The sequence below is a fragment of the Mugil cephalus genome, chromosome 17 (genome assembly GCF_022458985.1).
Source record: "Mugil cephalus isolate CIBA_MC_2020 chromosome 17, CIBA_Mcephalus_1.1, whole genome shotgun sequence".
NCBI classification, from domain to species: Eukaryota; Metazoa; Chordata; class Actinopteri; order Mugiliformes; family Mugilidae; genus Mugil; species Mugil cephalus.
In genome coordinates, this window is record NC_061786.1 from 16812664 (window position 1) to 16828958 (window position 16295).

The 16295-nt window shown below is 43.1% G+C and overlaps 1 protein-coding gene across 1 annotated transcript in view; it reads left to right on the plus strand.

The window, feature by feature from the left end:
* Positions 1 to 16295, plus strand: part of fndc3ba (fibronectin type III domain containing 3Ba) — a 95467-nt gene that overhangs the window by 13163 nt on the left and 66009 nt on the right. The window contains exons 2-3 of the mRNA XM_047611102.1: positions 10136 to 10281; positions 14351 to 14426. Coding sequence (XP_047467058.1) covers positions 10165 to 10281; positions 14351 to 14426 — 193 coding nt within the window. The 5' untranslated portion in view covers positions 10136 to 10164. The remainder of the gene's footprint in view (positions 1 to 10135; positions 10282 to 14350; positions 14427 to 16295) is intronic.

Here is a 16295-nt window from a genome sequence, read left to right on the forward strand (position 1 = left end):
ATGGGCTGCTGGTTCTTTGAGATCAGCTTTTTACTTCCTCCCGCCCAGTGCCTCTGCAGCAGCCTATGAGGGCAGCCGGTGCTCTCCCGTCAGCCAGTGGGAGCGGGGAGCTGTGTTTTGACAGGGCGGTGGAATGTGTGGAAGGCGGGGTCTTTCCAGGAAGTGGATGGTAAAAGAGTCAGATCCTGGAGTCTGAGGCTGAGCTACTTAGAAACATTCTGAAAACGATTAAACGCCCACAGATATATATATATGTGCGTGTGTGTGTTTTCGTGTGGAATTATGCTCATTAGAACTGTCGGGGCTTAGGTTTTGTTGCGTAAAATGCATTGTTGACCTAAGTGACAAAAGCTTTTGTCTCGTGTGAGAAATTTGGGACCACTTTAAGAGGGTGGGGGGTGGGTGGGGGGGGAGGCTTGAAGTCACTGGGTCATCTGTTTCTTGCTTGTGTTCCTGGAAACCAGGCTTGATGAGAGGACTGGGTGGATGAATGGCAGAATGACAGAGGAGAAAGGCTTTGCCCAGGGTGCTCATTTTGTGCGTCTGTGGAGGGCAAGGGATGGAGGAAAGGAGGTGGGGTGGGGAGGTGGGGGGGTTGTTGCTGAGGCTGTCGTTTACCAGTCCCGACTTGTCTGCGCTCCGGCCGCTCTCGAAGATCTGCAGAATGCCTGGCATTCATAGAGAATGAGAAGGAGAGAAAAAAAACTGAGACAACGGGACGGGGAGGGAAAATGAAAGAGAAAGAGTGGTTTTATTTAAGGGAGAGGAATCCAGAGAGCGATGTTTTATTTATTTATTTTTATTTTTTTGCTGCCGCCTGATTTTGGATTGATTAAATACAGTGTGACAGCAGTGTTCCTGACTGCAAGTTGTTAAAACAGCGTCTCATCCGCCTTGAGTTGCGTTCAAGGTGCAGGCGGTGACCGCGGCGCAACCTTGGACGCTTGCGCGCGTTCTGCAAATTGGACAAATTCTCGTCCATGCGGGGAATGCGGGACGTGGCAGTGAAAGAACATTCTTTTAACTGCAGAGTTGCTGCGGTAACGTCGACGGTAGCCAGACCCCCGGAGAAAGCGCGCCCGTGGCGACGAAGTCCCTTGACGCCGCAGTTGGGTTCCTGCGTTTTTATGTTGGCTTAAGATGGAGTGCAGATACTCCCAGTATACTGGCAGGCTCGCGTGGTGATGCAACAGATCATCCTGCAACCAGACGATCTCGAAGAGAGTGTCTGCTCAAATGCATGAAAACTTCCAAGTATAACAGACTTTGGTAGTGCTCTGTTCCAGCATGTGGTGGCACTGAGGTAAACTGGCATGATTAAAAGTTCTAAAAGGGACTTGTTAAAAGTGAAATGAAAGCCATGAGCAGCAGCTGGGTGGTTGAGGCTTTCCTTCACCATCAGATGTGGTTTGATGAGGTGCCGGTTCTCATCTGTTTCTGGGGGGTGGGGTTGGGTGGGGGGGGGCAGCGAAGGTGCCCTAAAGGCTCCACTTTAGGGAGTTTGTCGAGGAGCTTGTTCATACTTGGTTTGCAACTGGAACACGTGTGCGCGCTTGTATGCTTCCACTGCATTCCACTCCACCCGTTCGGAGTTCTTCTTCGTCTCCGTGGATGACATATCATTACCGCAATTACAGGGCAAGAGGGCTTCGGCTGCACACACACGCACGCACGCGCACACACACACAGACAGAGGCGTGCACACATAAAGGCAACGCACAAATGCGTGCACATGCATATGCGAGCCAAATGCACGCAGACAAATTGAAGAACAAGCTGAAACTCAAGCTGAATTTTGATTCTGGGATGTTTCTGGCGTCCCTCGCTTTCAGCCCTCACACACACACACACACACACACACACACACACTGTCTGCATATGTGCAGAAAGCTGCCGGCCAATGTGGGAACGCAAAGAGGTTCCATCTTTTATAAATCCCCTCTCTGTCCTTCCCAAGTGTGTGGACGTGTGTGCGTTCACGTTCCCCTCATGGTGGAGCACAGCATTCCTTTTTGCCCTCTCCACCCTTCTTTCTCTCGCTTTCCCTCCCCCTCTCTCCTCTTCTGCATCTCCCCTTCTTCCCTCCACCCTTTTCCTGGTAAAAAAAAAAGGTACTAACTCAATGTGTGTGTGTGTGTGTTAGAAAGAGGGTGAGTGTGTGAGAGATAGAGAGCACAGGTCTCTCCCAGACTGAATACCTTTTGTAAAAGGAGCTGGGGTTGAATGGGAGTGGTGTTGGTGGCAGTTTCCCACCATATTTTGAAGCTACCCCCTCCCCTCCATTTTTTTTCCTCCAAACTCGCATACACACCTATCAAGGCACCTCTCTTTGCAAATGCCTGCACGGATTGAAACTGCCAGCCGATAAGACGGTTTCAAAAGGATCGATCCCAGTCCCGCTCACGACGTTTCCCTGCGTCGTTTCGATCCCCCGCACGTCTGCGTCTGTTGAATAGTCATTCAGTCACTTTTGAGCACTGACACCTGAGAGCATTCCTTGCCGCTTAACACGCCCTGCGTACGAGGAAGAGGATACCCACGTCTCTCCTGTCCTTTCTGTTATCTTCCCTCTCCTCCTGTATCGCATTTACATGCACACTACCAATCACGTACGCCTGTGCTATTTATAAGCCCCATTAATGGTGCAATCTACCCTCCCTGTTCATAAAGGAAAGAAAGGACAAACGATGCAAATGTATTCATCCTACGCCAAGTTAATCTCTGGGTCGTCACAAAGATCGATCACGCAAACGTAGTTCCCCACTCCCGACTTGTAGGCGTCACAGTTGAAGAGAATGACATTGTTTAAATGCCAGATAAAGTCCAGTTTCAGTTCTCTGTCTTGTTTCTGTTTTTTGTTTGGTCTGTCAGTAGTAGAATCCACCCTGTGTGAAATTCCCAACTTGAATAGAAACACAGAAGTCAGTATGAAGCTGGCCTAAACATTTATACATTAATAGCAGTGCAAAACCGTTACAAGTTAACCTTTTTGATAAAAGAATTAAGTGGAAATAGAAAACTGTCGAGAATATTAGTGGGTTTTTTTGTCAAATAGGAGAAATTAACTCTGAAAGGACTCAAATGTAGACATTTTGATGCCTCCTTGCTCCTCTGTAGCTTAGATAAGTAGTACACACAGACCAGTTTTGTCCTGTGTGTTAAACAGTTCAATGAAAACTAGTACATTTTGTGGCATGACCATTATTTTTATTATAATTTTTTTTACACAAGGAATCAAGAAACCAAAATCGCAACCAGATTATAGTTTCTGCATTCCTCAAAGAATCCCCATGTTCCCGGAAAAGTTAGCGTTGGGGATAAATGAATTTAGACTTTTCTCTCTAAAAAAAGAGAGAAGCTAAAACCTGTAGCTGATTATGGTTATCTCTTATCCACGACGGGGAAACGCTGTTGTTCTTATCACAGTTTACCGTAAGGCCACAATTAAGCTTCTTTTGGAGCCGTGACGGTTCTAAATGTGATTCGCTCACATGATAGGTGTCTCTGTTCTCGGGTTAGAATTAGGGTTAGGCTCTGGTGTGTAGTTTATCAGTCCGTCTGCACAGTTCTGTTGCATAGTATTATAATCTTTCTTAATTTTAGTGTCAAAAATGAGCTTACGTGTCATACACAGTGGTGGTGGTGTTGGAGGAGCAGTGTGATTACATCAGAAATCAATGCTTATCTCTTTGTGTGTCACGTTCACTTCTAAAAAAAGATCTTGTCATGTCAGCCATCCGTGAAGTATGTATCATCTTCCTCTGACAAGGAAATTTTAGAATAAATCACATGTCGGTCACATCCACCAGCGCCTTGTGCTCTAAAAGTTATATATATATTTATGATGAATTTTACATCCGCATGACTGGGACTGAATTGTAGAGAGAGAAAAAAAAACAACAACAACCACAGAATATGGTGTCTTACGTTTCTTAATCATATCTAAGTATGCGAAAGGTCAGGTCAGAGTTAGAACAATGGTCCTAGAGGCAAACTTCAAGGAATAGGGAAGATATTCATTTATGAGTGGGTCTAAATCATAGGCCTTCAACAGGGGCGGAGGTACTGCACAGAGGGTCCCAAAATCTTTGGTTGATTAGACATTTTTATATATATTTTTTAATTTCCCCCCACAAACTTAATGTGCATTTAAATTTCTTTAAGTACACATTAACATTAATCCAACATATTTTAGTAAAGGGATAAAGGATATCTTAATATTGAATGCAAAATGATGATGATAATATATATTTATAAATAGCAGTAGGCCAAGTTTAAGGGTAAAGGGTCCCTACTTAATCTCTCCTTCAGTCTGAAGGTCCTTGGCCTGAAAAACTAAATGAACATTAGACAAATCTGAAATGTTATCCAAGATTGAATTTAGGGATTTTGGAGCGATTAGACCTTTGACTTTTATTGTTTTTATTTGTTTGTTTTGTTTGTTTTTTGTATATAGGGCTGAGAAGCTTTCTTCTGAGAAGTCAGATGTGCTGACTGATCTCCTTGGCTGCAGGAATTAGAAAGGCAGTTTGAGGAACAAAGTAGAATGAATAGAAAGCTGATGTTGGTCTTGTATCACCCATGGCTTCTGTAGAAAGTGTTTTATTTTCTTCACATCGTAAACAGAAATACGTGAACTTATTCAGTTTTCCAGTTTTTAAGAATGATTCATTTGTTTACAAAGGAGCTGCTAACGTTCTCCTTTCTGCTAAATATGGTCATTTTTGTTTTCCAGACTATGTTTTTTGAACGAGCACAGTGAAGTTTAAGTGCAAGGAATACCAGCCTCAGTAGATACTGGCTCATTCTGAGGTTACACAAATGTGTGTCTGTGCCTGTGTTTGGATTTCTTGGGCTGTGGGAATGATGACAGGTAGAAAGAGGTGTGAAGCGGTCGACTGGAAGTAAGTCAGACAGTCTGTTAGGTGGCTGTGAAAGTCCATTATGCTTCATCAGGATGGCCCAACTGGAGTCACTGGGCATGTGTGTGAATGCTGAATGGCTGTATGAGTAATGACTATCATGTTAGACCTACCCGTGAATATCTGAGGTTTGTGTGTGTGTGTGTGTGTGTGTGTGTGTGTGTGTGTGTGTGTGTGTGTGTGTGTGTGTGTGTGTGTGTGTGTGTGTGTGCACACTTTTCACTCTATGCATCTTTTATGTTAGAGAGGCCGTTTCCATGCTTACACAAGGCTTTCTGTCTAATGACAGAGACACGTGTACATGCACACTCACGCTCTTTCACATACACACACACACACACACACACACACACACACACAAACATTCATACACCCAGACAAGTGGCTGATTGTTTTCTGGATCCAACATGGAATTTTTCAATTTAACATTTTATCCCTGGTGGGAATCGACACCTTATTCCTCCCGCATTCCACGGACAAACGGAAACCACTGAGTGCATGTGTGTGTGTAACCGTGTACACGTGTGTGATCGCGGTGATGTCTGAATCTGTCCATAGCAGCATCCATCTGGTAATGATTCCACTGGAAAACAAAGGCCATTATTCATTCATTAATGCATAAAATTTCCAAATTTATACATTATATCCGGTAGGAAACATGTGCAGCAGCTGCAAAACAAAATGCGTCTACGTTTACTCCCCTAATGACTCGGTCTTAAAGGCGAACCGGCACAGAATCAAGTAATTTGTACGACAGTAGAGAAATAGATAATCTCTCTTTCCTCAGAGTTGCTTCTATACTATGCAATTTCACACATCAGTTCCCCCAAATTGTAGCAAAAGGTTGTGTTTAAGTTTGGACGATGCCAACTCCGCGAAATTATATGACAAGACATCAGTAAGCTGAACACAAAGCTATTATATTTATCTACGAGCTGGTCTGTGATTACTTGAAAGGGGTAATTTGGCATTTTAGAAAATGTATTCTCTTTTTCAAGAGACGTTTGTGGAAATTGATACCTTCCAAAAAAGCTAGGAGAGGATCTTCTTTAAATTGGATACTGTGCGAGAATTTGCAGAATTAGTCGTCACATTTGTAGTCTGAGTTGGCCAATCACAAATGAATAGTTTCTTAACTCTCAAGTTGCTAGTTGGATGGTAATCAATGACCTCTGCATGGAACAGTTATATGGATGGATACTTTATTTATCCTCTGTGAAATTCGGTATAGGTCCCTAACCCTAACCCAATGAGTCTTGGCCCTGATACTGCCACACTATAAATCCTCAAATATTTGCTGTTGCCCTCAGAGACTAAAGCCCCGTCCACATTTGACTTGCTCGTCAACATGGCTTTGTAGCTGACAGTTGGTCAAATTTCCCAAACCAAAATGATAATAGAAATCAATGTTCGTCAAACGCTCCAAACCCAACATCCACATGGTGAAATTGGTTGTGGTGAACCAAAGTCATCCTTACAGTAGTTGTTCGGAATTGTATCATATTGTATTGTGTATTGCATGTTTTTTTTTTTTGTGTATTGTATGTTTTTAACTTTTGTATAATGGACTCGAGTCCGTAATAAAGAATCAATCAATCAGTTAATCAGTCAATGGGATAGACTCATTCAGTTGATTGTCATATGTCACCTTAAATCATTAGACCATAGCTAAATGATTTCCAGATTGGGAGAGGATAAGCTTAGCATCAAGATGGGGAAACTGCTAACATAAGCGGCATAAGTGATGACATAAGCTAAAACAGCATTTTGTAAGAATTAAACATACGAGGCGCAAGTATGGGTTGTTATGCTAAGCTAAGTGTTAAGCAAGTGAGTGGCTGTGGCTGAGGAGGAAACACGCTAGCTGAGTGGTTTTAGTAGTTAGTAGTAGGGCTAAGCTAATCTCTCGGTGGTTGAAAGTCACGTGGTTGTTTGGTGGTTGCATGGAGGCGGGTGACTCCAGGATGCTGGATGAAGAAGCCTTCTTGTGGTTTTCGTGGGTCTAACCTAACGAAACATCGCTGAAAGGGAGGTGCCCACTTAATAACCCCAATGATGTGTGACATACTGCCTACTACTGTTGGCTAGGCCAGTTAGCTGGTGTCTTCTTGTTGGTTGCTAGTTGGTAGCTGATTGCTAGCCTGCTGGTCATTTTTTCTTTTTTCTTTTTTTTAGTTGGACTGGGCTTCCAAATGTGTCTTGCCCCAAATCTTGGCACAAGGGAGAAATGTTGGTTGACATGTAGTCACATATCTCATCACTTCCTACCAAAAACCCACCATACTGTCAGGATGGTTGAAATGCTGGCATTTCCCACTCACACTCTACTGGGCGACGGGATTACAAAATCATATTTCTGTTGGCTAGGCTAGTTAGCTGATGTCTTCTTGTTGGTTGCTAGCTGGTAGCTGACTACTTGCTAGCCTGCTGGTTGGTTTTTCAGTTGGACTGGGCTTCTAAATGTGTTTTGCCTCGGATCTTGGCACACAGGATTGTAACATCTTATCCTGTGTAATAATGATTTTTGTGGCTCTAGTTTGATAATTAACCGAAAGATATCAAACATCTACCAGACATTAATCTGAATAAGACACCCAGTAAGCATATGTAAGTCCTCATTACAAAAGTGCATTTTTTTCATTCTGCAGCTTTTGAGGTGGGATCCGCACAGATACTGGCCACTTGTTGGTGTTGAATGGTATAATCAGATGTTTCAATTTAGGGAAGACTGAAAAAGAATCGCTTGGCTAGAAACACGTCGGTTTTTTGGGTGCTTTTACTATGTGGATTTTCCAGTTTGAATTCCTCTCATTTTCAGAGCAGAATAGTCTTCCTGCTAGTAACATCACCCAAGGCCAGTCTTCCAGTGAAATCGCACAAACAGAGCACACTGTTGGAATCTGTTTTCTGAGATGATGTAAATATAATGAATTTCTTCAGGAAATGAGAGGTTATTTTGAGAACACGGGGTTATTGGGAGAGAGGTCTTGCACTGTCCTCCCTGCTCACTCTCTATTTATCATCCACGCCGGTCCTTATGTTACTTACTCCCTCTCCCTTCCCTCTCGGCTCCCTTCTCCGTCTCGCTCTTCTTTTTTTCCTGGCAGAGCTGACAGTGGTGTTACCATCTGTCTGTGATGTGTCCTGGACGCAACTGTGTGTGTGTGTGCTCAACGCAGGATGGCCAGGCTGAGCTGGGAATGGGGCTCAGAAGGAGAACGAAGGAGGGTTAAAGACAGGGAGAAGTTGGGAATGAAAGGAAAAAGACAGATTGACAAATCCCAAAAGATGTCGAAAGGTTGAGTGTGTGTTTACGCTGCGACGGCGTGAGCCACAGCTGCGTGATCCACTAACCCGTACGCCGACCCCGTCGGTGCTAGAGGACGAGCAGCTGAAAGAAAAGGCGCACAATGACACGCAGCTGTTTTGCAGAGGCGCGTGTGTGTGTGTGCACGCGCGTTATCCATGTCTGTCAGAGATGGATATCAAATAGATTTGTTTCACGTACTGTACAGAAATAAAAGGAAATCCCCCTTACTGTACGCGTGTACCCATGTGTGTGCTAATAGGGGCTTGTAGGCATTCGTCAGTAGCTTTGTAGCAGCAGCGCTTTCACTCACCAGCACTGAATTCAAACACCTACGTCATGCAGTAATCTACCTCTGGCAATGAAGCTGTGCGTACGTCTGTGTACGTGTGTGTTTGTAAGAAAAAACAAAACAAAACGTTGGCATAGTTTATTTGCTGCCCAGGAAACATCGTATTCCGACTTAAGTGTAAGGAAGCTTCAGCTGTTGGATGTTGTGTGTTTTTTGTTTTTTTTTTGTCATGTGTGCATGTGGAAGCAGATACATTTGAGCTGTTAAAGGTAGGAGCTCTGTTTAAACCCTCATGTGGATCACAAGCACCATAGCGGGCACGTAAACTGCAGCTCTATAGCTAATTAGGTGATTCCATGTCATTTTCCACTTAAAATGAATGGTCTGGGTTGTTGTTTTTTATATATATATATATATATTTTATTTTTTTTTTCTTGTCATAGGTATGCTTTTTCGGTTTTTACTGCTATTATTATGCAAGCAAGCGAAACCAGCTCCAGATTTAGCTCCCCATCTCCCTGCAAAGAGCCGCCGACACAGTTGACCCCAGAAGACCTCGAAACACTTCCCATTCTTGCTGAGGTTCGCCTTCTGTCTGTGTTGTGCTTTCAAAGCCAGCGTCAGGTGCAGTTCGGCATCCCTATTCACCTGTTGGAGTATTCATCCAGTGTTTCTTTTTTTAATTAATCCTCCAAACAGGATATTCCTTATAATCCCTTGTGTATTTTACAAGGCTATTTGAGTACGTCTCCTCTGTTTTCCTGTCTCTTTAATGTTATTTCTTTTATACTGACATGACACGACTTGTTGGATTTTCACCAAAGCTAACCCGTTCAAAGACAAAAAAAAAAAAAAGATACATCTTAGGAAACACTGGAATATCCTTTTTCTTTATGTCTTTTTGGTATCTTTTGTTATCTGGATTATATATCTCCTTTTATCTCCGCATTTGTCTCATTGATCTGGTTGGCCACCTTTTGTTTAAGTAAGCCCTGCGGCTTCATGTTATGCCAGCGCGGACCCGGCTCTAATATTTCACAAACACCTCGGTTATTATGCGACGCGTCGGGGTTTTTGATCCGAGTTCTTATCCAAATTGACGTGACAGCGGTGAACCCGATGGAAGCAGACAAATTTAATAAAAAAAAAAAAAAAAAAGCCCCTCGGCGCAGTAAAAGTTTTTTTTTTTTTTTTTTTTTTTTTACGCTCACGTGAAGTGGAAAATTGCTCCGTCGGTGAGAAAATTGCACGATAAACGCTGATGGAAACGCATCGCTAGGCCGGGATAATGGCAGCATGGCTGTATTTATATGTAATTGCAAAATAGTTAATCGTTTCTTTGGGAAACAAGAAAACTGACTTTCTCGCTTTGCGTTTGATTGAAAGTCGATGCTAATTGTGTATCTGTCTGTTAGGTGTTTTTTCAAAAAACAAATCCTTTTGAATTTAATAACCTGTCGATCATTAGCATGTTGGTCTTTTTTTTTTTTGATGTGCTGGAATTCTGTTTGATTCCTGTGAACTACCACAGGGAATATACTCCTCTCTGTCACTGCATGTGAGCGCAGCAGTGAATAATAATTTCGTTCTCTTTTTCCCTCTGTACTTTCCCAGGTAGGGCAGTTCAGTCAATTTCTCCATGAATGTACGTCACAATGATGATGACAGACCAGATTCCACTGGACTTGGCTCCGCCCCCCCTCCTTAACGGGGAGGTCCCGCTGATGCCTCACATGGTTAATGGTGACGCAGCGCAACAGGTAAACACACGCGAGCACGCAGACACACAAACACACACACTCTATTATCTATTCAGTTGTCATCACTTGCAAACGCGTCGGCCCCCTTTCAACATTCCCGTGTTGACACACACACACACACTATCCAGATGCACGCACATCAAACGCTCCCTCGGGCACTTCTCTTTGTTGCCATTTCACCACAAGCTTCGTGGCTTGTTGCCATAGGTAAAAGCTGCCGAGCTGTTACAGTAAAGCATTAGTCATATAACAGGTACACAACTAGACACCTGCATATTGTAAGCAAGTCACATGCAGCGTTCAGTCCTGGAGACACTTTTTTTTGAGCAGCATATAACTGGCTGAGTGGCTCCATTAATGGATCTCAGGCTTATTTCGCTTACTTCGGAAAAAGGAGTCGACTTCAGTCAGCTGATCTTATTGGATGCGGCGGAGCCAGCTGGATCCACTTCAAAGTGCGAAACCCCACCCGATAGCAGGCGAAAGGAAGGAAGCGATCAGTATAATTAAAAGCACCACGGTTAATTGATTTGGGTTTAATCCTGTTGTCGCAGATACATTTTTACACCGTGCGCTTTTGCAGATGAGGGATGGCGATGGTGACGATGATGATGTTTGTGTATCGCAGCCCAGAGGAAGCATGGTGGGAGTGCTTTGGCTGCGGCACGTAACAGTTATGGGGGGGTTTTGGCTGTAGCACACAGCAGTTAGGGAGATCTTTTTATTGTAACACCCTGCTGTTTAAACTTGGTTCCCAGTGTAGAATCAAGGATCTAGACCAATGATTATATAGATTTGACTCTGCGCGTGTGTGTCCACGTTTGTTGTTTGTTTCTCGGTCTGTCTCTGTGTTTGTGTGTTTGTTTGTTTCTCTTGCCATTTCAGTGTCTGTGTGGGCACACGCATAGAGCGACTATGTTGAGTCTGCACGTCTACTGGCTTTCCTGTCTGTTTGCAGGAACGCTTACATGTGTGTTAATCTGCGCTTGTTGCTCTGTTGCGGGCGAGCGAGGGGATTTAAATACATGCACACAAATGATTGAGGAGCGGCAACAAGCCATTCTACGATAATTTATGTAAAAATATGAAATGAATAATGGGGAACGTCTCACAAAGTGCCTAAGTGCTCTCACATCAAAGCTAGCTATGTGTTTGACTGTTTAACTTTTAAAAAAATAAGTGAAACCCCCAATTATAGTCCTTACTATTAGAACATCTCGGGAATAAATTAAATTCTAATTTATATATCAGTATTTCTTGCTTCTTGCTGGCAAGTTAAATTGCAATAATGTAGTTGATATATAAAGTGGGAGGAGGTCTTTCTGGCCCGCGTGGTTCCAGATGTAAAAGTCCCAGTTATTTTTACCATTTATGATCCAACACTCGCCCTGTTAAATGATCTGTGTACGTTGATTTGGTTTGGTCAAAGAAAAACTAGAAATCGAATTTCTGGAAGAATGGTGCAAGTTCCCTAGCTCAAAATTCCACGTAGCAGGAGAGAAGAAAACTTCAGTCACAATTTGAAGCTTAAATAATTTTTAGAATTTCAGTCGACTGAGGAGGAATTCAGCAACTCCAGCACTGTCTAATGTCAACTATGATTTTCACCTAATGAGACCTAAGCGTTAGTTTGGCATAAATTTCTAATTTCTTCATTTCTCTTTATTTGGGATTAGTAGGAACTAAGAACTATATATATATATATATATATATATATATATAAAAAAAATAATAATCATCGTCTTTGAACAGGAAGTAGTTTTTGGAAGAAATCATGTCCTCATGTGTGGACACTGGGATTATTTCACTCAGTATTATAATGAAATCACTGAGTCCCAACGTCTTCATTTGAGTACTTGTCAATGAGCAAAGTTACAGCTTGTTACTATTGATAGAATTCGCATGTCATATTAAACTAGAAAGGTTAATAATCATAAATAAACAAGTTTCATCTGTAAAATTTGATGAGGTTTTGCACCTTGTTCACTTTTGTTATATGATCATCTAAAGAATTAATCCACTGAAATGATGCTATTATGTTTTTTCACACCAACCAGTATCTAGTTATGAGGAAAAAAGTTCAAATTTAACGTCCCAATATGAGGACACAAGGCCTCAGGAGGATAAAGGAGGATAATGGGTACCACTCTGTCTGCTTGTTCTCCACTGCAGGTACATTATTTAGTATTTATAGCTGTCTAGACAAAAAAGAATTGATTCAAACAAAGATGGAGTAATTAAAATCCTCTGTAACATCAATCATATAACTGTCACCATCACCCTTGCGGAACTGTTATTGCCCAACCCACACGTACCAGGATGCGCCTCGAGCTCTGTCCCATAATCCTTATAAAACCCGCCCAGCTCGTGGAGGTGGGCGTTTTAAACGTGGCGTGCCGTCCAGGTCTGTGTACAAAACAAACTGTTACTTCATCGAAGGTAGTAGCTATTCCTTTGTTCCAGAGACGCTAAAACATAGATAACTCAGTGTGGCTGCTGCTGCCTCTGGTTGTCTTTTCGGACGCATCTTTGTCAACTCGAAGAGGGTCTTCAGTCCGTGCGTGTCCCTTGGGCATTGTGAGGAACACACTATTTCCCTCAGGGGTGGTGCTGCTGGTGACTAGCAACAAAAATAACAGACTGCAGTAAAATTCGTGGCATCAACTAGCTGTTAAAGCAAATGCCTCTTCTGAGTGGTCCTTTCTGGCCATACACTATGGCAAGGCTAATGTAGCTGAGGAAAGGTAGTTCTTTTGAAAATCAAGCAAGTGGCACCTAGAAGTTACCACTGAGTTGAGCTTCAGAGGCAAACAAAACATTCATGGCAGTTGCCACGTTTGGATTAATATGAGATGAAGCTCCAAATGCTTTTGGAGCTTTTGCGACACCCTGTAAGGATAAGCAGTTCTGGCACGTTTCTGCGTCGTGATCACTTCAGTATGGAACCTTGAGTTGGCTACATAGTTAAAAGCAACAATGTAGTCCGTGAGAGAACATTTAGTTCCACTTCTACTTGTCACACTGTTGGCTCTTTATTAAATGAAATGGCTCATGTGCGCTTGGTTCTCACACTGTATCAAATTTGGCACGCAGAGGAAGGGCGCAGCCTTTGTAATAATTCGAGTTTGTTTGATTCAGAAAATTTTATCATGTGTCATTCCATAATAACAAAGTAACAAAACAACCGTGACTACTTTACGCAATGCTGTTCAAGCAGTGTGAGTTTAAACTCCGCAGACATCCACCCACATGGTCTGACATAGGGGTTTTCTCAGCCCTTGAAAACATGGGTCGCCCTGTACTATGCTGAGGTTCCCATGGCAACAGCAGCCGCAGCAGCAGCAGCAGCAGACGGAGCAGGAAGTGTGTGTGTGTGAGTGTGTGTGTGTGCGTGTCTGAGGGAGAGGAGCAGGTTAGTGTTGAGATGGGAGAAGATGCAGACGCTACAGGAGGAAGGTTGGATTTGAGGATTTTGCGACGGCGCACCTGTGGAGCATAGACGCGGGGGGCTGCGCTCGTGTGCGTGCATGCGTGTGTGCCTGAGTACGTGTGAGGGTGCGCGATGGAGGGTCACCTGTTTCATGTCTACAGCCACGTGTACACTCTCAACAATCTGTATGCGGAGAATATGACGGTAAGGTGCATGCGTTCTCCCTTCGGGCGCATTCGGCAGAAACGCTCAGAAATCGCGGAGACGGTGTCATGTGTTTTAGTTTCAGCCGTGTGCACTCACCTGCCCGTGTGCTCAGTTGAGGTACATGCCCTCCTGTGCGTGAGCTGCGTTCCTGTGTAGTGATTTTCCTTCTCGCAAGAGTGGTTACCATCAGCTTATCTAACACCTCAGTCATATGTGTGTGAACTCTGTGCCCGCCCTACTCTGAGATCCGACTGTGTTATGTCACCTCTGCGAGTGGTGTGTGGCTGTACATATACATATATATAGGACATTTTCTCCCTTAATGTTGTCTTTAATTCTGTTTTCCATCAATTACCCTGTAGTACTTTCTAACTGTGTGATTTGTGTGTGTGTGTGTGTGTGTGTGTGTGTGTGTGTGTGTGTTGTGTTCAGGTGATCCTGGTGCAGGTGAACCCAGGGGAGACGTTTACCATCCGGGCAGAGGACGGCTCACTGCAATGCATCCAGGGTCAGTCCCCTCTTATATCATTATGCTTTTCGTATTAGTGTGTGGCCTCTTGGGGGCTCTGCAATGTGTCACTATGAGACAGAATATTTCCTGTCATCACACGCTGGCTGTGCAAGCTGATATTGGACTTTTGGGCTTAAAATGCAACAGATAATTTGACAAGCGTTCACTTTTTATCGGAAAAAAACACAACCTAAACTGAGGAAACCAATAGCTGGTTTCTCGGAATCTAATTTGCTACCTTCTTTCTGCGTTCCTATGCAAGTATGGAAAAGTATGGAATTTGACTTTATAAACTCCCAGGTCTGGAAAAGTATGGAAAATGAAAACAAGTGTATGGAAAAATATTAATGTTTCATAAAACAATAACTATAAAATTATGAATACCTAAGAAAAAAGGATCAATCTATCAGCTAAAATTTTTGTGTGAGGCTACATAGATGATGGTAGATGGATGACTTACAAAAAAAAATGTGCACTAAATTTATCTGGGTTTGTTAGGAGCCACATTACCTAGCTTTAATCTTCTGGGAATTATTTGGTGGCGTAACAGTTTACATATTCAGAATTAATTTATTTCATAATTTATTTACATGAAACACAAATATTTACTCAAATTCCATAAATTCGAGAAAATCCGAGAAGTCTGGGAATTAGGGTCTGGAAAAGGTATGGAACTTCATCGGGTTAAATTCATGTTAGTTCATTTAAAGAGCGTCATAATCGTTTAAAGATACAAACATCTTATGAAGATGCTACTTTTTTTCTATTGTGTGGGGAAATATGAATTGCGTGGAAGCGTATTTCCAAGATCGATGGGGGCCTGTAGATTATCCACGTGCAGGTGTAGAGGTTTAAAAAAGAAAATCACAACTTTAAAAGAACTTTTTTTTTTCTTTAATCCAAAGACCTACCAGATTTCCCCTCGCTAATGGTCTCCTGGGTGTTGATTTCTAATGAGATGCCGTGGGAATGCTACATTGAGCAGCTAGCTCTCACACTAACATAATGGATCTTCCTATCAGTGTTGGTCCATTCCTTCAACTGCATTGTCAGTGAAACGGTGCAGAAACCCCCAGAAAACTCCTTTATTTGCAGCCTTTGAAGGGAGCAGCCAGTAATGCAACAGTGAGGCTGAGGAAAGCGAAGCGAGCGGCGGTGGCATCTAAGGGTGTTCTCTCCAAATTAAAAAGTGCTACTTGAAAGCGTAGTCTGCTCAATGACAGATCGGGGCAGAACGGGCGGCCGAAGCCACGCTCTCTGGCCACATCTGATATCAGTGCATGAAAAGGCTGGAAATGTAAGCCACTTAGAAGCTCTTCAAGGAGGAAGGAGGTGGCAGCGGAACGGGATTTCCCCCCAACTCCTCTGGAATTGTGTCTCACTTTGATGATGTCAGACGCGTAAGCCGTGCCTCAGGAACTTTTGAAAGGACGTCTTTGTTTTCTTCCCGTTCTCTTTCCCTCTGTCTGTCTCTTCTTCTTCTTCTCTCGCTCTTTCTTTGGTCTCTGAGTGAAGGTTTTCTTTGAGAGAGAGAGACGTTTTGGCTCAGACGCTGCAACTCCCCCACCCTCAGTGGAAAAAAAAAAGGAAAAAAAAGAAGCCCCCACCACCACAGCACTCTTGTGTTGTAACAAATTACAGCCCGCCTCCTCTTCCCCGCCTGCTGTGTAATTCAATTTTTCCCTGAAATCAGAGGAATCGCCCCGGGCGGACAGATAATGCCAGATAGAAACGGTGCATGATAAGATGGACGGATGCAAGGATGAGCAGATAGCGGCTGACAGATAATATTGGCGATACAGTATCAGTGACTTGTGGAAAGATGGCCGAAGGACAGATAAAATAATGGTGTCATGGATATTTTGA